This window comes from Arachis duranensis, chromosome 3, assembly GCF_000817695.3.
Source record: "Arachis duranensis cultivar V14167 chromosome 3, aradu.V14167.gnm2.J7QH, whole genome shotgun sequence".
Taxonomy (NCBI): Eukaryota; Viridiplantae; Streptophyta; class Magnoliopsida; order Fabales; family Fabaceae; genus Arachis; species Arachis duranensis.
Window position 1 is genome coordinate 133,925,111 of NC_029774.3, and position 21,057 is coordinate 133,946,167.

Consider the following 21,057-nt stretch of genomic DNA (forward strand, 5'->3'; position numbering starts at 1 on the left):
ATCAATATTTTTTTTATAGTAGCTTTTGACTTATATTTAATAAAATTTAATAATTTATAAAAATACATACAACACATTTAATAAACACAAAAATTATTATGTTTATTTTACACATACCCATTTATTAATATTAAAATTAAAAAGTGGTAGCAACCTAGCAAATTAGCAATTATCATAAACGGAGCACACATGCAAAGTAAATGATGTACTGGCAAAAATAGAGTGAAGAAAGGAGCCAACATAATAATTAATTTAATCTAATGGTCCCCCTCTCATGTGTGGCATGAAGCAAGACCAATCAAAATGCAATGGCTCCACAATTATAGGTAAGATATTTTTTAAGAAGAATATTAGGACACAACAACTTTTATAATTTATAGTCATTAAATAATTATTAATAATAATTTTAATGATATAATAAGATTAGTGTAAAATTTCAGAAATTATTTTTAATATGAAAATAGAGATAGTGTTTTGGTTGAATATTGATATTTGAAGTGTATTACAATATTATGAAATTCATTCTACACGCTCCTCACGTGTTGCACCACACCCTCATGTGTTAGCCAATACGATACCACGTGTTCAATACATCCTCCACGTGTTAGTCAAAATGCTGACACATGTTCAATACGCCCTCCACGTGTTGCACTACATTTTCCATGTGTTGATTTTTTACCTACAAAATCTATCCATCTATAATTATACCAAATAATCTCATTTCCTAAAAAAATACCAATATTTTTTCATATAAAAAAAATCAACCGTAAAATTTTATCAAATGATTTATTTTTTTATTTACATATTAAACAAAATTTAATAAAGTTACTATCCTAGATTTTTTTTTCTTTGGTCCTCGACTCGGCGTATTGCAACCGCATAGCAAAATTCATCGCTGCATCTCATGCCCTTACCCAGTTACTGATTCACCCATGTCCCTTTTTTCTTTTTTATTTCTACTCCGTTTCATTAATTCATCATCCCCAACGTTTTGTCAAGAAAATTATTTTGGACTACATGATAAAGTGATCAACTATCAAAATCATATTTGAATTATTAAATTGCTGACAGAAATACTTTTTAAATTTGTTAACAATAAAAATAAGAATTTATTGGATAAAAAGTAAAATTGTTTAGAGAGTTAAGATTCTTATTAAATTTATAAAACAAATACATTGCACACATTTTTTTATATATTTTTTATTATAAAATGAGTAATCTTTATTTTTCATTGGAAAGTACAATGCACTATTGCATTACTCATAAAATATTTTAAATACAATAAAATAATAAAAAATATATTATTTTTATAAGCGATGAATAATTTTTATATTTCACAATATCAAATTTTATAAAAATATTTAGATATTTATTTAAAAAAATTATGCAAGAAAACCAAAATTATATTTTATATTTTCTTTTTATTTTTTAAAAATATTATTGGTGATTTACAAAAAAAAAATTGTCTGTTTGGCGTAAAAAATCAAATTTTAAAGACTAAAACACTTTATTTTCTAATCTTACTTGAAAATAATTATATTAAAATATGATATTCAAAGTTTTTAAAAAAATATATTTAATAATTAAATATTTTTATCGCATTTTAGTTAATCATCTAATAATTTAACGATATTTTTTGCGCTTTTACTTTAAGCATGTAGAAAATTATAAAGATTTAAATACTATTTTGGTTTCTAATGTTCGCGTTAAATCTTAATTTGATCCTTAACGTTTTAAATTCTATTTTAGTCCCAATAGATTTTAAACGGGTTTAATATTGTCTTACTATTAAAATTGACACAAAAAAATATATTGAAGATACAATAACATTCAATTTTAGTATGTAAGTAAAATCGACCGTCCAAGAATCATTAATATAAATGATTTTCTTTATAGCAGGTTTGAAAACTTTTAATAGTGTAGAATTGAATTGAATTCTAATGTTTGAAATGAATTAGTAAATCTCTAGAATTGCATCTCTTTTAAAAAAATAAAAATTAGATTAATAAAAAAAATAAATTTAAAAAATATTATTATTAATTCAAAAAATTAAATAATTTTTTATGATTGATTTTAATGACAAGCCAACAATAAAAAACAAATATATTATATTAAGTGAGTTAAAAGAAAGAGAAAAAATGGAACAAAGGTAACAAAAAAAAGAGTGTGTATTGAAAAGTAGGAGGTATTAAGAGAAAATAATTGAGAGAAATTAAGAAAAAATAATTAGATTATAAAGATATTTATTTTAACATTTTAAATTTTGAGTAAAATTCTAATGGAATAAAATTTTAAATTAAATCTATTTGAATTGGAATTGATTTTGAAAGAAAATAATAGAATTTAATTCTATCTAAATTGATTTAATTAAATTTTTTTGAAACACAAATTTAATTCTTTTTCTAACACATACAAATAAAAAGATATGATTTAACTAAAAATATTATTAACGCTCACGTCACTCACTTCATTAATTACTCATATTAAATTTAAAAGTGAATCAATATTAAATTTATTTAAAATTTTTTAAAATTAAAATAAAATAATTTAAATATTAAAAATTAAATTAAAACTCAATATATAAATATTAAAGACTAAAATAATAATTTACCTAAACTATAAATTATAAAGCTGTATATGTACTTGGATGTCACTCTTATCAAGGCCAACTTCCATACGTGCATAGGGATTAATAAGTTCAATATATAATTAGAATATAATATATATTTCGGGTTCAATTAGTTATATTTTATATCACTCAAATTAAGACCCTGACCGACAATGTTGGAAGTTGGAACTTTGAATCAAATTGTAAATCCATTAAATAAAAACCATGTAAAGCTCGCTCCTATGGGAAATCAGTAGAAGTACAACTCAATACTCTCAAGTGTTGTTAATTCCCTCTCAGTCCTTGTCGGTTCTTTACTTCTTTTTGCCATGCCCATATGGAATCAGGGATCAGGGATTTATAACGTGAGCGATCTTATACGTACCCAAGATATTTTAGTAATTTAATCATAAATATCTATGATCTATAAGAATTAATAAATTCAAAAAGACATAAATATACGGCTGGAAGAGGTTCGTTATAGCAATATGCATCTCAACTGCTGGCTTGCCCATGTGCTTCTCTTGTCGGTTGTCTGGGGATGAAAACTTTTACAACCACCGTCACAGATTTATAGTCCCAAATTCACAACAAACCATTATAATATATTTTTTAAGGGAAAAAAAGGGAAGAAAAGAAAAATAAAGGTAAAATCTTTCCTTAATTGTCTGATAAATTGTTTATATAATTATTTTTAAAAAATAATTAAGTAAATAAGAAAATAATAATAATAATAGCCTAGTTTACATACAGTTTAATTTAAAACCAATACCCTTTAGTACTTTGATCCTAAAGTTGAGTTCTGCTAACATAACCTCATGGCCTAGATCTAGATGTTAATTAACTTGAGCCACGTCGTAGTTATATAAAATATCATGGATTTGAGGGCATTAGGCATTAGGAACCATATAAAGTAGGTTATAAATGAAGGAAATAGCCTGATAATGATAGGTAACATGAAAGGCTTATAGAATTTGGGACGTGCCAACCGCAAAGAACATTAATGAAAGACGATTACCAAGTAGATATTTACTATTTTGGCCTTCGCAATGTGCAAAGTTAGGTGGCTTCTTTATTTGGTGAATAGTATGGTGCTTAAAAAATAGTGTTTTATCACTAAAAAGGATTAAAAACTAATATTTAATTTAAAAGATATAAAAATAAATTATTTTTAAAAATTTAAAATTTATCACAAAAAATAAGTTAGACAAAAATTAGGTAACAATTAATAGGCATTATAGAATTTTTTTTATATTTTTGGTTTAGGGGGGTGTCTAATAATTTCAATTTTCATCACAATGAACATTTTAATTTGTTTATTAATTATTATAAATCATAAAATAATAATAAGCAGGTTGCTGGTAAGGTATGCCTGTAAAGTGGGAAGTCAACATTCTTAGAAGTTGGTATGAATTTTAGAATTCCTTTAATATCCCCTTTATATAATGCAGTTTGATACTCCTTACCTGTAACAAAGTAGTGTAAAAGAAAAACCAATCGAGAAATATAGTGGGAATTGCTCCTTACAATAAAGTAGGTGATAGATGCCAATACCTTTTTTATGTAGACCTAATACGCTAATCATTACCATGGGTAAAGACACGAGGTTGTTGGTGTGATCTTGGTTAGTAGGGCTGATGAATATTGACTTGGGTGTCTGAACTATGAAATAAGTATATTTATAGTTATTATTGTATTTTAATTCTTAACATTAAGTTCATTTAAAAAATCACATTTTGTATGTGTGGAGGAAAATAATTAACAGTATTTATAAAAAATTAAGTGAGTCTAACAGGATAAGACAAAGATTTGAAGCTTAAAATTTAGAAAAAAAGATAAATTAATTTATGATTTTTTTGGTTTGTAGACATTTAAGTAGTTTTGAGAAATAAAAAATATATTTAAATTTTTGACCTCTTCAAAATTTGGACATATCGATCGCTAGATCTAATTTGTTTCATTTTTAAAACTCTTTCATGTGTGCATCCGTATTAACTAGGTCAATACAACGGAAGTCACGTTTGATTTTTTTGTTGGATCTGACCGACCCAAGTGAACATGAAGGATCGCTATGTCTAAATTTTAAAAAGGTCAAGACTTAAATATATTTTAAAATTCTTGAGAACCTAAATGTCTCTAAATCAAAATATCAATGACCTATTTGTCTTTTTCTCTAAAATTTAAAAACAACTTAAATTTATTGTAGTGTGAAGATAGTTTAATAATAACTTTTAATTTTTGTTCTGATATTATATAAAAAATTAAATAGATCTAACTCATCCTAAAAGTTAATTTAAAAGATAAAAATTGTCTTATATTTATAAAAATTATTAAGTTTTTAATTTTAGACCATGTGAAATTTAAAAGTATTATTTAGTGGTTCCGAATCGTACTCATGTACCCAGAGAGGATACAACAATTCCCATATTAGTGAAGCCAATTGTGAGAACTGAGAAAAGGGAATGCGTCAGCATTAGTGGGAGTAGGAGGGGGGTTGGTGCAAAATAAAATTTCTATGTTGCCCTCACCAACTCCAATGCCACCAACAACTATGAGAAAATTGAGAACCAATTAACTAAAGATAGAAGCAAGCTTGGAACCAAATCTTACAAGGACATGCATCCCATTGAAATGGATATATATCACATTCATAATTTCAGTCAAATATAGAACACACTGTTGATTTTTTGGCTGTCTTATGTCATGAAGTTGATGCCTGCAATATAATTGTAATAAGCTAAGACTTTTTAATGTATGCACACTAGCTAGCTCCAAACTTCTAATGAAAATTAATCAAATCATGCCATGCTTTTTAGACAGCCAGAGCTAATGACAATGATTTAATTTGCAGGTCAAACTTTGTAAATTCTGAGTGTGAGAGTTTGCAGCATACCTTAGCTTTTCAACCGGAAATATAATGCTGTTTGTATGTCCACCTTTCAATTTTAAACATCAAATTAAATGTACTTTTTCTTCTTTATTCAAATAAGATTTGTAGAAATCAATGAATTATAACTCAAATAGCATAGTCTTTTCATACTCACCTAAAAAATTGCAGGTTCGAGTTTTTCTATCTTTAGTTAAAAAAAAAATTTGGAATATATTGTATAACTTCTTCGGCTGATTTTTTAAAAGATGGAGTAACTGTGTAATACACTGGGATGGCAAGGTGATGTATTTTTTTTCTATTGTAAATATTTTTTTTCAATTTTAATTATAAAATTTGACTTTCATATTGAAAAGGTTATAAAATTGATAAAAAAATTCAAAACTATAAATCTGAAAATCAAATTTATATTTGAATTGTTGATATCTGACATATCATAGTGAAATATATTAAGTCTCAATGACACTAAAAAATACAATTATTAGTCTAATATTAAAATTGAAATGTGTTATTTTTTCATGTGTTCTATAAAGAACTTATGCAAAAATTTGTAGAGAATTTCTTCACGTGATACAAATTTGTAGAGAAAAGTATATGTTATTGTTACCAACTAAAAAGTTGGATAGAGATTCCATTTGATGTGTTTTTGTTCCAAAACAATAGTGGAATCTTTTTTATAATAATTCCAAAACATGATTGTTCAGAGATATAAAGTTAAGAACTCCATTAGGGAATCAATGGGTATTTATACAATGTATACAATGGACTATTTATTTAGTCTAATATAAATTAAAAATAAAAATTACTCATATTTATCCTAATTTCAAAAGTGCTGTTCAGTTTTGTGTTAACTACCACCACATAATCCCTAATTCAAATTTTTTTCTCTTTCTTTTTTTTTTTTTGCATCGACGGTAACCCTACCCCTAAAATCCTGCATGGTTGTTGTTGAACATCCCACCACTGCGGCGTCACGTGACCTGGAACTTCCATCAGCGTCGATCAGAACTGCAGCGCCCAACCTCCTTCGCGCACGTCTTCCCTAGCTAGCAGCAGTTGCGTCGGTCGGCCCCGGTCCTGCACCGCTCAACCATTGCGCACGCTCGTCTTCTGTCGCCGGCTTGTCTCAGCGCTAGTAACGTGCACGGTGTGCCTGCCTTTGTGACCGCTTGCAGTCTGAGTCCTGCCTCCTGCGCAGCTAGTTGAGAGCGTGACCGTTGGACGGGTCACGGTCTCATTGGTGTTAAGGCTCTCTAACACCTACCGTCGTCGATGATCTACGGTTAGTGGTTAATTTTTTATTTTCATAATTGTTGTTTCTGTTGCTGCTAATCGTAGATACAGTTTATCTTGCTGAGATGTTTGACTGTTCATAGTGAAGAACTCCATTGTTGCAATTTCAGTATATTAAAACGTGTAGAATAAGCTGTTGGTGTAGATGGTTGCAATTGATTTAATGTTAGCGCGGAAAGAGTCGCAAAAGTTCGGTTTAAATAGCATAGTAGTTTTTTCTCGCTGTGTGGACCTTTGCATATAATGTGACGTAAAATAGTTGACCAATGTCGTTCTTTAGTTGACATTAATTAGATGGTTACTTTAGCATGTTCTCGGATAATTGATTTCCATTGTTGATCTTTAGCTTGCTTGACTATTTTTTTTTGGACGCATTTCTTTTTTTCTGCTTAAGCAACTAAGCACAGTATCTAAGTCTTATTAAAGATTCCCTGAGGTATAGTAAATATATTTATACTCATCAAGTCATGCTACATATTGCATAAGTCAATCAATTATAAACAAGTTTTCTTTTTTCCTTTGATCATAATTCAATATAACCTTGTTGCCTTGATTTTATATGTATGATTTCTTTTGTCTTTGTTGATAATTCGATGTACACATGATCAGATAAAGTACGAATCAGATGGTTACTTTAACAAACATTTGGATGGTTGATTTACATCATGGTGACTTAAATTTTGATTTTAGTATATTGACACATTATTTGAATTAGGTGATGTTTGATGGAGATTTTTTTTAAGTAAGCAAATGTATATATGATGCTCAAATCAGGTTCTGGTATTAGATATTCAGTCTTTATTTTAACTGAAACATATGGTTACTTTAATATCTATTGGGATGGTTATTTTTCGCTGTAAACATTGCTTTTTTAGGGCTGCTATGTTGTTGCGTTGTGTGAATCTAAATGACCTTGCTGATTGTTGTATTTATAATAGGTTGAGTCAGTCTCTGAGACCCCTTAAATTCTTGCTAAAGGAATCCTTTCTCTTCATGGGTCTTATTGTGGGATGAAAAACCGTTTTTTTTTCTCATTACAAACAAGAATGTTGAACTATTGTTGGATTGTATTTTTTGTTATAGTTGTCGGGTGTTGCATTTGACTACATTTTGTTGGTATATAGTAGTGCTCTACGAAGATCTTAATGTTGATGATTTCAACATGTTGTGGCTGTGGTCCTCCATTTAGTCTATTAATTGTTTTTTTAAGCCCTTTGGTGTGACTGTTGTGTTAATCGATGTTGTTCTCGTTTTATGCCTTGATTTAGTTTAGTTTTTTATGTCTTGAAACATATTCAAACTTGCATTATTGAACTGGTGATCAGTGTTTAATGTATGTGCGTGAGGTGTTTATTGATTGTTTTTTTCTCGGAAATTTGGATTGGGTCAAAAGTAGCAGTTGGAATGTTTTAATTGTTTTATTTGTCATGTTAGTATAATTTTTTTACTTGGTTATAAATTGAACAGAATCTTGCATTGGATTGCTGAGGACCAATTGCGTAATTAACTATTAACGGCGCTCCAACCGTCCAGAATTCTTTAGTCGATACGAAAAATTAGATGGGTAAAAAGATATCACACTGTTTACGGCACGAAACAAACATCTTTGTTATTTGTTCTAATGTGTATTTTTTAATTTTTGTTGGACATAAACTAGTTGAGACGCGATGCTCACCTTGTTACATCAGCAACATGTTTTTCCATTCGGAACAACATAGCGAGAATGTAAAGTTGGCTGAGATTGAAGCTATTGGATTTGATTTCTTGAGGCTGGTACCATACTGGCATGGCACGTGAAGCAGACATCGTGCTTCATCTTTTAAGGGCCTATGATGTGGATTCAAACACTCTAAGGGTGGATGCAGGGGACATCCGCGTTACTGTTGAGTTGATCGGCAAGGTGTTAGGCATACCTTCTAGAGGTCAATAGTAGTCATGTATGATGTGAGAGTTATTTTGCATGTTTTTTTGGTTTGCGTATGCAAAAATTTATTTATTATTGTACAATGTTTCATTAATGTAGGGGACGGCATCCCGGAACTGAATAAGGAAAATGCTTTTCATGTTGCACTTAAGAGGCAATTCCAAAAGAAAACAACAACACAACTGCGAAACTTCGTCTATGGTTGTCCAATGGATACCAAAGAACAACAGATGACTTTTAGCGACACTTCATCCTAGTGATGTTAAAGATGTTTCTTTACCCAACAAGCCAACATACTATCTCCACATGGCACATCCCCCCGATTTTGGATGTCTCTAACCCTAAAAGATTCCACCGCCCATATAAGATATTGAAGTGGTTGCAAGATGCAATCACAAAATTCCAAACCAAGAACCATAAAACATGCGGCGGACACATGTTCGTCTAGCTGGTATCGCAAATAGTTTCCATAATTTTGTCTTGCATGTACGACTTATGTTATAACTCATAACATGTGAATTTCTCGTATCCAGGTTCTGTACTTTTAGTGGTTAAAGCATGGTCCGATAGATGCATATCAAGCACGTGAGTCATGGGTTGCTGAATGGACCGCTAATGAACTTGATAAGAAGGCCATCCATGTTATCTCCCAAGTACAATCCGTAATGCTTTCATGTTTAGACTTAAGTTGAATACAAATGGTATCAATGGTTTAAGTTGATTTTTGCTATCTTTGTCCCACATTGTGAACACATAGGGATGCATTGTGGACAAGTCTAAAAAAGGTAAAAAAAAAAACATAAGGAAGCATCAACTAGCAAATAAGATAACGACCAAGCAAGGCATAGACGTGAGCAATCAGTTTCCGCAGAACAAAATGGAAAGCGGGCGCAGAGAATCGTGACACCGCCCAAGGTATAGACCTACTTGCATTGGTGAAAGATAAGGTATAATCACTTTACTTATGGTTAATAATTTGTTATTTCATTCTTCCTTGTGGGGTTGGCAACATGGTGTGACGTTAATGTGGTTGTTATTTCTTGGGTCATTCCAGTATTTTGGCAAGGCTAGTGATGGAAATTAATGGCCCCGCAAGGACTCAGAACAAGCTCCATCTACTCGGAGCAGGACTAAACTTCCGCAAAGAGATATAGATGCGCAAAAGGTGATCTCCGTTCATTAAAACTACTCGTAGTATTATGCTGGATTTTCATTTTAGTATGTATGCGACTGATTTGTGTACTTATTATGCAAACAGCTATATTGGGACTATATCCGCAACTTTTGTAGTTATACATTTTATTCCTCTCAAGCAAGATAAACCGTTTTATAGTTTTTTTTCCTACTTGAGTTGGTGAAAGATATGTTATGATTGCTTTGTTAAGGATTGATACTTTGTTATTTCAATCTTCCTCGTGGGGTTGGCAATGTGGTGTGATGTTCATGTAGCTGTTATTTCTTGGATTATTCCAACACCTTGGCAAGACCATGGAAGGAAATGAACGGTCCCGCAAGGACGCAAAACAAGTGCCGTCTACCCGGAGCAGGACTGAACTTCTGCAAAGAGATATAGATGAGCAAAAGATTATTTCCATTCATTAAAAATACTCGTAGTATTAAGCTGGATGTTCATTTTAGTATGTATGCGACTGGTTTGAGAACTTTTTATGCAAATGACCATTTTAGGACTATAGCCGCGACTGCCCGTAGTTATACATCTTATTCCTCTCCAGCATGATAAACTGTTTTATAATTTTTTTCCTAGTGTGCTGGTTTGATTATTTCCATTGTCGTGTACAATGTGTACACAATAGAAATGCAGGCCTGGTATGAGGAGAAAGTTATCCATTCACAGAAGCCGATCCTACCGAGGCAAAAAGACAGCACGTCTTGCAAAAACTGCTCCGCAAAGCAAGGGTACCCCTTTGATCATCCCCGACTCTGATGATAAAGAGAACGAGCCACTTGCCAAATAGAGGAACCGACTATTCCAACAAAAGGGTTTGCCAAATGATGACTGCGCAGCGGAGACCAAGGACAATGTCGAACATGAAGGGGATCACGAAGATCACCCTGGCCATAAAAAAAAGCTCCATGTACCCCATCCTCGACACTTGTCCAGCTTACCGAGTACAACTTTGACAGGCAAGTTATGTATTGTTTACTTTATGGTCTCAGTCTCTTTTACCCATGGATTGATCATTTGGCGTACCAAGCATCGCCGATTGTTTTATCTAATGATAGTTTCCATTCGTTGCAGTCAATTTGGCGTTTCCATAATGCAATGTCCAAAATTCGAAGAAATGTTGGCAACTGTTGAACAAGGACGAAACACAAGGCCCATAAGCATGGAGCCCCTTCAAACAGTGATACCAAAGAAGCCATGTCACCATACTCCGAGTCTGGGAAAACCCAGCTTCTCACTAGGGTTGACTCAGCTTGAGAAGACACCAACCCCATCTCCGACTCCTTCGATTCATCCGAGGCTTAGGAATATAAAAAAGGAAGTATGTAGTAATAAGGAGGAGCTGAATTTAAATCACATTTTCACCAATTTTAAAATTTTTATATGAATGGTTTGATTGGACCGATTTTTTATTATTTTTTTATCAGATTTGACAAGTTCTTATTGATTTTTAACTTTGAACGATCTTGAAATTGGATCAGATTGGTTAGAGACTTGGTTTATCGATTTTTCGATCAAACTGACTAATTCAATTCGGTCTTAATAACTATGCAATAAAGAACCATTCTTTTATAATAAGTTTTGGGTTAGATTCAAGAATTTCGTCCAATCAAGTGATAATTCAAATTGTTTTAACATTTTAATAACTAATCAAAACTCATATTTTGGGTCTAGATGCACAAACCAATATTTTACTCAATAAATGGATAAGAGAGTAGAAAAAAAAAACAGAGAAAAAAAATGACATCAATGAGATGGTCGAAATAAAAAAAAAAGAGATAAATACCTAGTAATTAATTGAATAGGAAAGAAAAAGAATTAGTTCCTTTATCTTTTCTCTTTCAACGAAAAAGCCTAAACTCGCAGGTTGGCAGAAAGATACAAGAGTACTTTGCGCTATTCATAGCCATCAGGGATACAACCTGCTTCCCTCAAGATGGTCCATCTTGCTTCTGCTTGATGAAAACTAGGGTTCAAGTGATCCCTCTTTATCATCGCCATCCATCAATGTTATGGATTTGCGACAATAGTATCAATATCCGCTGTTTTTCAGTTGTTGGCTTGGGATAAAATAAAATATGAAGAGGGAAAGAATTTGAGACCATTAGTTAAATAATATCGTTTTGTTTGTTTCGGAAGAACTTATACATTAATTGTTTTCAACAACTAATTTGGCTAACATTTATGATAATTGGGGATCGATTTATTATTTTAGTGTGTTTGAGAGTTTCTTATCAGTCTAGAAAATATTTATTCTTTAAAATATAAATGTATACAACTCTAAAATATATTTATTGATATAACATTTATATTTTGGTGGATATTACAATGAAAATTTTATAATTATCTTTATGTGAAAATATTTCTTTTTTATTTTTGGATGATAAATTGTATGGTTAGATTTTGATATTTATAAAAGTGTTGTCTTTATTTAAAGTGTGTCTAAATAAATAAGTCACACTTTTAAACAAAATATCTTTATAAAAAGATGTTTTTTGCCATCTTCATTTGAGTAGGGGGTTCGAATTCCGCCTTGTGCATGCAGTAATCTATTGGCCAGCGGCAAACTCTTAAATGGAGCTTAGTACCGCGACAGATTAGTCCTTGACCTGTCGAGTTGGAGGATACTGTGAGAAACCAAAAAATTTGAGTAGTTGTCTTATATTTTTAGAAAAAAAAAAAAAACTATTTTTTCAACTATGGTGACCGGGTTGGTAAACAGCATCTACCGGCTGTATCAGGTACCGTTCAAAAACCAAACTCCCAAAGCAACACTGGAAAGGTTGTGTTTGATCTTTGAATACGTTTTTTTTTTTTTAAATAAAAATAAAAAACAAGTTGTGACCGGTAAATTCAACGTCCTCATCAGTAGAGCCCTTGGCTGTAGGCAGCATGCGAAAGTGAGCTCAGGCCAAGTAGGCAATTACCAACCACCACCCAACAAAAAAGCAATCGCCAAGCGAGCAAAGGGTAGAGAAGTACTTTCACATGACTGAGGAATCTCTTTTTAAAGCGCCACGAATCACACTTCTGTCCGACACTCACCACAACAGCACTAACCGCTTCTTCCCTCTCTTCCCTCTCATTCACACATCAGAGATTCAATCATGGATCCCGTGAACGTTTGGGGTAACACGCCCTTGGCCACCGTCGACCCTGAGATCTACGACCTCATTGAGAAGGAGAAGCGCCGCCAGAGCCACGGCATCGAGCTCATCGCCTCCGAGAATTTCACCTCCTTCGCCGTCATCGAGGCCCTTGGCAGCGCCCTCACCAACAAATACTCCGAGGGCCTCCCCGGAAACCGCTACTACGGCGGCAATGAGTACATCGACGAGATCGAGAATCTCTGCCGCTCACGCGCCCTCCAGGCCTTCCACCTCGACCCTCAGTCTTGGGGCGTTAACGTCCAGCCTTACTCCGGCTCCCCCGCCAATTTCGCCGCCTACACTGCCGTCCTCCAGCCACATGACCGCATCATGGGGCTTGACCTCCCTTCCGGCGGTCACCTTACCCACGGTTACTACACCTCCGGTGGGAAGAAGATCTCTGCGACTTCCATTTACTTTGAGAGTTTGCCTTACAAGGTGAACAACACCACTGGATACATTGATTACGATAGGTTGGAGGAGAAGGCCTTGGATTTCAGGCCTAAGTTGATTATCTGCGGTGGTAGTGCGTACCCTAGGGATTGGGATTACAAGAGGTTCAGAGAGGTTGCTGATAAGGTCGGCTCGCTTTTGCTCTGTGACATGGCTCACTTCAGTGGCCTTGTTGCTGCTCAGGTATCACTCATTTCCATTTCTCTCATTTTTAACTTATTATTTCTTTTTTTAGTCGTGGTTTGTATTTGTAAATGCTTAGGGTAGGTGGATCTGGCTTGTTTTGTGCGTTTGGATTTGACATCTGGATTTGTTTATCGACATGCATGACCTGATGGAAATGAATCTTAACACTATTCGCTCATCCGTGATTTGCATGATAATTCATGGAAGTGTTGATTGAATGTCAAAATATGATTCATAATAGAAATATTGTACTGTCGGTAGATGCATGCAATGTGATTGAATGAAAAAGCGTAAAACTTTTGATTTTTGATACTATTAAGTGCATAAAAATGGAACTCATTATTAATCTACAATTTTGTGTGTGTGTGTAGGAAGTTAATAACCCATTCGAGTACTGTGATATTGTGACAACAACCACCCACAAGAGCTTGAGGGGGCCTCGGGCGGGTATGATCTTCTTCAGGAAGGGACCTAAGCCACCCAAGAAGGGGCAGCCTGAGAATGCGGTTTATGATTTCGAGGACAAGATCAACTTCTCTGTCTTCCCTTCCCTTCAGGGTGGTCCTCACAACCACCAGATCGGTGCCCTTGCTGTCGCATTGAAACAGGCTATGTCACCTGGGTTCAAGGCCTATGCTAAGCAAGTTAAGGCCAATGCGGCCGCCCTTGGGAAGTTCTTGATGGGCAAGGGATACAGTCTTGTCACCAGCGGAACTGAGAACCATCTTGTCTTGTGGGATCTCCGCCCTCTTGGATTGACTGGTAAAGGATGTCTCACTCCTGAATTTTAAAATGCACAGTTCCTAGCTCACTTTGTTTATATTCTTCATCAATTTGTTTAACACTTAAAATTAATTTCATTGCTGTTTGATGTTGTCACAGGCAACAAGGTGGAGAAACTATGTGATCTCTGCAACATTACTGTGAACAAGAATGCCGTTTTTGGTGATAGCAGTGCCTTGGCTCCTGGAGGAGTGCGTATTGGTAAGAAGCTTCTGAATATTTACTGTGGGAATGGAATTTCTAAAATGCATTGATTATGTTTAGAGGCATTATAGGAAGTTATTTGGAAGGAGTAAGGTGTTAAATTGAGGTTGTGTTTTGTGTCTGATATTGCTGTTGTTTTGTTATCTTGGTTCTGCATTTTGCATGAGTACTTGACAGGAGTTACATTTTTTTATAACAGGTGCCCCTGCCATGACTTCTAGAGGTTTGGTTGAGAAGGACTTTGAGCAGATTGGAGAGTTCCTTCACCGGGCTGTGACGATCACTTTGGAGGTTCAGAAGGAGTATGGCAAACTCTTGAAAGATTTCAACAAGGGTTTGGAGAACAACAAGGCTATTGAACAGCTCAAAGCAGATGTTGAGAAGTTCGCTGCCTCATTTGACATGCCTGGCTTCCTTATGTCTGAGATGAAATATAAGGATTAGGTTGAGTCACCACTCTCTACACGCCAATGTCTCACTAAAATGTTCGAGGGATGACGGTGAAATGGATAAAAAAGAAAACAAGTTTCTTCGTTTGGAGGGGGGTTTTCACATAGATTGTTTATCGGGATGGTATTTCAATTCAAAAGTTCTGTTTTGTCATCTTTTTTGTGTGTTATAGCCAGGTATCATATTTTTCTTAATAACAATCGAGATGTAATACATGTAATATTTTCTTTTCCCTGAGAAGCTAGTAGTATGTTCCATGATTTCGTTCACACATTGTTGCACTGCATACAAGAAACTTATTACTATAAATTGTTAATAAAAATCCAATCAACAATCACATGTTTTTGCATCGGCTAATTAATTATGTATAACAAACAATATGTCACTCTGCCTCGTGAAGGATGAAGTATGCTTGATGGGGAAAAGAGAATTCTGTGATCTGCGAGCCAGGAGCTACTACCGACATGATTGATACTAAAATTTACCAATAAACGAAGTTTCCATTCAAATATCCAGGATTCTTCATTGAAGTTGGAAAGTGAATGACCCGCCGTAGTGCGGACATTGAGAATTCAAGAATGGAATAGTACATCATTTGTGTTTTGAGATCCCTATAATTAAGTAATCCGTAAAGTGCAGAACAGCACTCCCAACTACAACCAGTTGCGCTCTGTACAGATCCAAAGCTCTTGTGCCTCCACGTCTAATAATTCTTTTTGGTCTTTAGCAAAACGTAAAGTTAACTCAACTTTTTTCCTTTAAAACAGAGTAAAAAACTGAATTTTTTAAATACAAAGTTAAGTACATTGTAGGCACAATTTTATTCTCATTTGAAGAACAAACCATGACCCGAGTTTGTAAAAGGCTAAAAGCAAAGCCTTCTAGCTACTCCTGCCTAATTGACGCTCTGTTGTCTGGTTCTTTTTTTAAAAATAAAAATAAACAGGCCCTAGGGAGAGAAAAATTTTTCTAGCGAAATACCAAACCAAAAATTTGATTGATCTAGTGGCAAGACACACTTAAACTGTGTGAGTGGGTCAATACCCAAAAAAAAAAAATAATACTGTGAGTGGGTGTAACAACTAACAATGGCCAAAATTAAAAAAAAAAATGAAAATAAAATAAATTATTTGTAATATAATTTTGTTAGTATGTCATTTTAAATAGTATAAAAATAAATATTTTAATAAAATTATTAAAAATTAATTTCCTTACATTTTTAATAACTAAAAAACTTAAAAAATTTATATCATTATTTCTTAAACTATACGTTTAAAAAACAAGTTAATTAAATTCTTTTTAATAAATAAATACAAGTCACAACAATAATAATATTTAATATCAAACATATGGACACAAAAGTGAGGGATTCCTTGTGTCTCTGTGTGTGTTTCCCATAAAACTATCCGTTACATGCAACTCCGTCCACTTCCCCAACGGTCACATACTCAAAATTGCCTTAGATCTAAGCAAACTCTGAGAAATTAAATGACCGTTTAGATCCATGCATCTATATAATTAGCATCGCCATTCATCTTGAATCTCGAAACACAAGTTCTTACATAGAAATGGGGTTGTCCATAGAGAGCGAGTCAATGAGTCAAAAGCACTATCATATCCACAAGCTTTTCTTGTTCTGCAACTACATACTCCTTGGCGCAGCCTCCAGCTGCATCTTCCTCACCCTCTCTCTCCGCCTCTTCCCCTCCCTCTGCGGCTTCTTCTTGATCCTCCTCCACGCGTTCACCATTGCAGGCGCTGTGTCTGGCTGCGCCGCCGTTTCCGGAGATGCTAACCGCTGGTACTCTGCTCACATGGTGGCCACCGTGCTAACCGCCATATTCCAGGGATCTATTTCGGTGCTAATATTCACGAGAACTGGGGACTTTCTTATGCAGTTGAATTCATACGTGAGGGAAGATGATGCCTCGGTGATCCTCAAACTTGGTGGGGGCCTTGCTGCTTTGATATTCTGCTTGGAATGGGTGGTCCTCACTCTTGCGTTTTTCTTGAAGTACTACTCTTATGTCGAAGGAAGTGATGGTGTTGCTGCCAGGAGAACTGCCAAGGTTCAGGGCCAAGACGATTTGAAGGATTGGCCATGGCCTTTCCAAGTTTGAATCTTGTTTTCTTATTATTATTCTTTTGTTTCTTGGTTCTTTGAATGAAAGAAAGGGGCATCCTTGTCCCAGTTTGACAAATATTTATATATTTCTATTAAGTATTCAGAATACAATGAAAAGAAAGGATCATTCTTGATTATGCTTACCGATTCCTCAAATTCAGAATAAGTATTCTTGCTCATTGTGTGTGAAGAAGATTTAATGGAACCAGCAGAGATTTAAGACAACACTTCACTTAATTAGCTACCCTTTCATTGTTGGAGAAAATTCCTTGTATATGGAAATATGTTGCATGTGTTACCATGAATGTTTATAAAATCAGCCTAGTTCAATCAAAGTTTTGGTAATTACCATTTATAAAAATTTTTTCTTTCAAAATTCTGCTGAACATTTTCCACATTTTTTGCTTGGGGAACTTCTCTCTTATTTTATTCATTGGGACAGAAAACGGTTTACGTTGTCAAGAAGAGTCATGGTGTCAAGGACCTCCCACGATTTTTAAAAGAAATTATTTGTTTACATCCGTTGCATTGAAAGTTGACCTATAATTGACTGCTTATGAGATATAAATGATTGAGAATTGACTATAGAAATTAAATACCATAATATTTCTCAAAATTCATAAATTGACATATTTATTTGATGTATTCATATGGCGACTCTGCTGACGCACCATTACCATGCATGAATCATGATGCAGTTTTTATTAAAGAGAAATCAATCAATAAACCAAGCCATGTCTGCAATGTTGTCAAAACAAGCAAATTACACCACGAATTATGCTGAAAACATCGTTGTCAAGCACCTGAATTCTACAATTTTATCCTGAATCTTTTACTTTCAAATATCACTCAACTTTGCTGGTAGTCTGCTATATATTTGTCATCGTTTGTTACCCACAATAATAATACCTTGTATGAAATGGTAGTTAGTTACGTGGTTTTGTGAATTGGAACAAATAATAATTGCTGGTAGTTAATGCTTCAATTCGACAAGGACATATGACATTGCAATATGCCTCAATTCAAGTGGACATACAATTTACCATCTGTGACAATCACAAGAGTTAAAAGAAGAAAAAGAAACCTCCTCTCAACCAATAATACCAACCCACCGCTCACTCCTCTGTCCTCTCCTCCCTCCCATTATATATATATTCATCTTTTTCACCTTCAGGGCTCAATCTCACTAAGATTAGATTTAAGAGGCCCCGTTTTAAACACACATAACATAAATCAAATTTAGAATTATGGCATCTCCACCAGATACAAGCAAATCCATAAAGCTTCTACGTTATCAGAGCTACATCCGAAGGGTCAACAGCTCCAAGCTCGCTTATAGCTGCACTTATCCTACTCATCTTCTTCACCCTCCACAACCCTCCCATCTCATCCGAATCCCCTCACTTTCACTCCCACACTAACTTCCTCTCCTCTGCCTTCTTCGGCGGGGGCGGCGCGGCCTGGGAGAAGCAGGTCCACCGCTCTGCCACGACGCGCCGCTCCGGCGGAATGACGGTCCTAGTCACCGGCGCCGCGGGTTTCATTGGAGCGCACTGCTCGTTGGCTCTTAAGAAACGTGGCGACGGTGTCTTGGGCCTGGACAACTTCAACGACTACTATGACCCGTCGTTGAAGCGCGCCAGGCAGGCCCTACTGTCGAAGCACGAGATCTTCATCGTGGAAGGTGACTTAAACGACAAGCCGTTACTCATCAAGCTCTTCGACGTCGTTCCGTTCACGCACGTGCTTCACCTAGCTGCGCAAGCCGGAGTTCGTTACGCCATGCAGAACCCGCAATCCTACGTGGCATCCAACGTCGCGGGATTCGTAAACCTTCTAGAAGTTTCCAAGGAAGTGAACCCCCAACCTGCCATTGTTTGGGCCTCTTCCAGCTCCGTCTACGGACTCAACACCGAGAACCCTTTCTCGGAGCTCCACCGTACGGACCAGCCTGCGAGCCTCTACGCCGCCACGAAGAAAGCCGGCGAGGAGATCGCGCACACGTACAACCACATCTATGGACTTTCCCTCACCGGATTAAGGTTCTTCACGGTGTATGGACCTTGGGGGAGACCTGACATGGCTTACTTCTTCTTCACGAAGGACATACTTCAGGGGAAGACCATTGATGTCTATCAGACGCAGGAGGACAAGGAGGTGGCGCGTGACTTCACGTACATAGATGACGTGGTGAAGGGGTGCCTGGGAGCGCTGGACACTGCAGAGAAGAGTACCGGGAGCGGAGGGAAGAAGCGGGGACCGGCGCAACTTAGGGTTTACAACCTTGGGAACACGTCGCCGGTGCCGGTGGGGAAGTTGGTTGCTATATTAGAAGGGTTGCTGAACGTGAAGGCAAAGAAGCACGTGATTAAGATGCCACGAAACGGCGACGTTCCGTTCACGCACGCTAATGTGAGTTTGGCTAATCAAGATTTTGGATATAAGCCCACTACCGACCTTGCCGCCGGCCTCAGAAAGTTTGTTAAGTGGTACGCTGGCTATTATGGTGTTCAATTAGGGGCAAAAAAGGGAAATAATTAGTCACTGAAAATTTATTTTTTCTATAATGCGATTATACTTGATTTTTATAGAAATATGCCATGAGTATATAAATGTTTGTAAACCTAAATCATACAAACATTTCTATCGAAACAGGACTACTGGTTGATTGAGCTTTTTTTTTAATTATTATTTTTATTTGTTTTTATATGGAATTATTGTGATTTTTTGTTGGGGGAGAGAAAGGAGGTGGTGGTGGTGAGAGTTATGTGTTGTGTGGTCCACTCCATAGTTTGAAGCGTGAATCATGGAGGAGATGAGATGATGAGAGAGGATTGATTGATACATATATATATAAATGTGGAGTGTAGAAGGAGGAGACAAAGTTAATGTGAGATAAAACAGAAAGCAAACGCAAGAAAGGACGAAGGACGATGAGCCAAGGAAAAGCCAAGTGTATATGTTTCTGTCTGTGAGCTGGAACAATGAAGAGGTGGGGTACCTTTCCTATGTTATGGATCGTGTAATAATTTCCATGTTTTTTAATCTGATGGCTATGTATACAACTATACATACAATAAATTGTGATGAGTTAAAAAAAAAAAAAAACACAAATTGTGATGAAATTTACAGGATCTGCTTCTGGCCTGGTTGCATTAGAATGTCATTTGGCTCAATTTTCCATGTGTCAGTAACAGAGTATTTGTACAAGCACTAATTGGAAGGAAAAGTAGTCAAGGAATTAACAGAAATAACTGAATCAGCTAATAGAGTCTAGTAGTAACGTAGTATAATGTGTAATAACTGCTATACGTATACCGTTATTTTGGGATGTGTTAATTAAACAATGACTATATTACAAAATGATCATTCTGTTAGGGAGTCAATAAATTATTTGTATAATGTGTAAATTAATGATTGAATTCTTGATATTTTTAATCTAGTATTTTAATATCATATCACGATACCACTCATCCCAAAAGCTTTAGTTGATGGAAAAAGGTAATACTAATGGTTATATCTCTAATACTTCATAAACCTCCATTATACACATTGTATAAGTATTCTATTGGCTCCTCATACTTTTCCATTACTAATTAAATAAAAATGCACTAATCTTAATTTAATGTTACTAATTAAATTTAAGATTAATTTACTTTTTTAATTCTATTAATTCATATTGTTCACATATTACTCTAAAATATTGTTAGTTATCTGTATTTTTCCTTATTCAATTTATCCATTTCATATGCAGTTGCCTCCTTAGAAGACGACGGTAAATTAATTAAAGGTAAAAGATTTTTTAATTT

The 21,057-nt window shown here is 34.8% G+C and overlaps 3 protein-coding genes across 3 annotated transcripts; all 3 read left to right on the forward strand.

Moving 5' to 3' along the window:
• Positions 1-12,927: 12,927 nt before the first annotated feature.
• On the forward strand, positions 12,928-15,392 carry LOC107482294 (serine hydroxymethyltransferase 4). Its single transcript, XM_016102741.3, has 4 exons — positions 12,928-13,683; positions 14,058-14,448; positions 14,569-14,670; positions 14,873-15,392. Exons 1-4 carry the CDS (start codon positions 13,006-13,008, stop codon positions 15,115-15,117), a joined length of 1,416 nt encoding a protein of 471 aa, XP_015958227.1. The 5' UTR covers positions 12,928-13,005; the 3' UTR covers positions 15,118-15,392.
• A 1,263-nt stretch (positions 15,393-16,655) lies between these two features.
• LOC107482293 (uncharacterized) lies at positions 16,656-17,391 on the forward strand. Its single transcript, XM_016102740.3, has one exon. The coding sequence runs from the start codon at positions 16,692-16,694 to the stop codon at positions 17,241-17,243; it is 552 nt and encodes a 183-aa protein (XP_015958226.1). The 5' UTR covers positions 16,656-16,691; the 3' UTR covers positions 17,244-17,391.
• A 962-nt stretch (positions 17,392-18,353) lies between these two features.
• LOC107482292 (UDP-glucuronate 4-epimerase 6) lies at positions 18,354-20,438 on the forward strand. The gene is given in 2 exon segments (XM_016102739.3): positions 18,354-18,575; positions 18,577-20,438. Coding segments are annotated over 2 exon segments (1,293 nt in total). The 5' UTR covers positions 18,354-18,495; the 3' UTR covers positions 19,790-20,438.
• Positions 20,439-21,057: the final 619 nt, after the last annotated feature.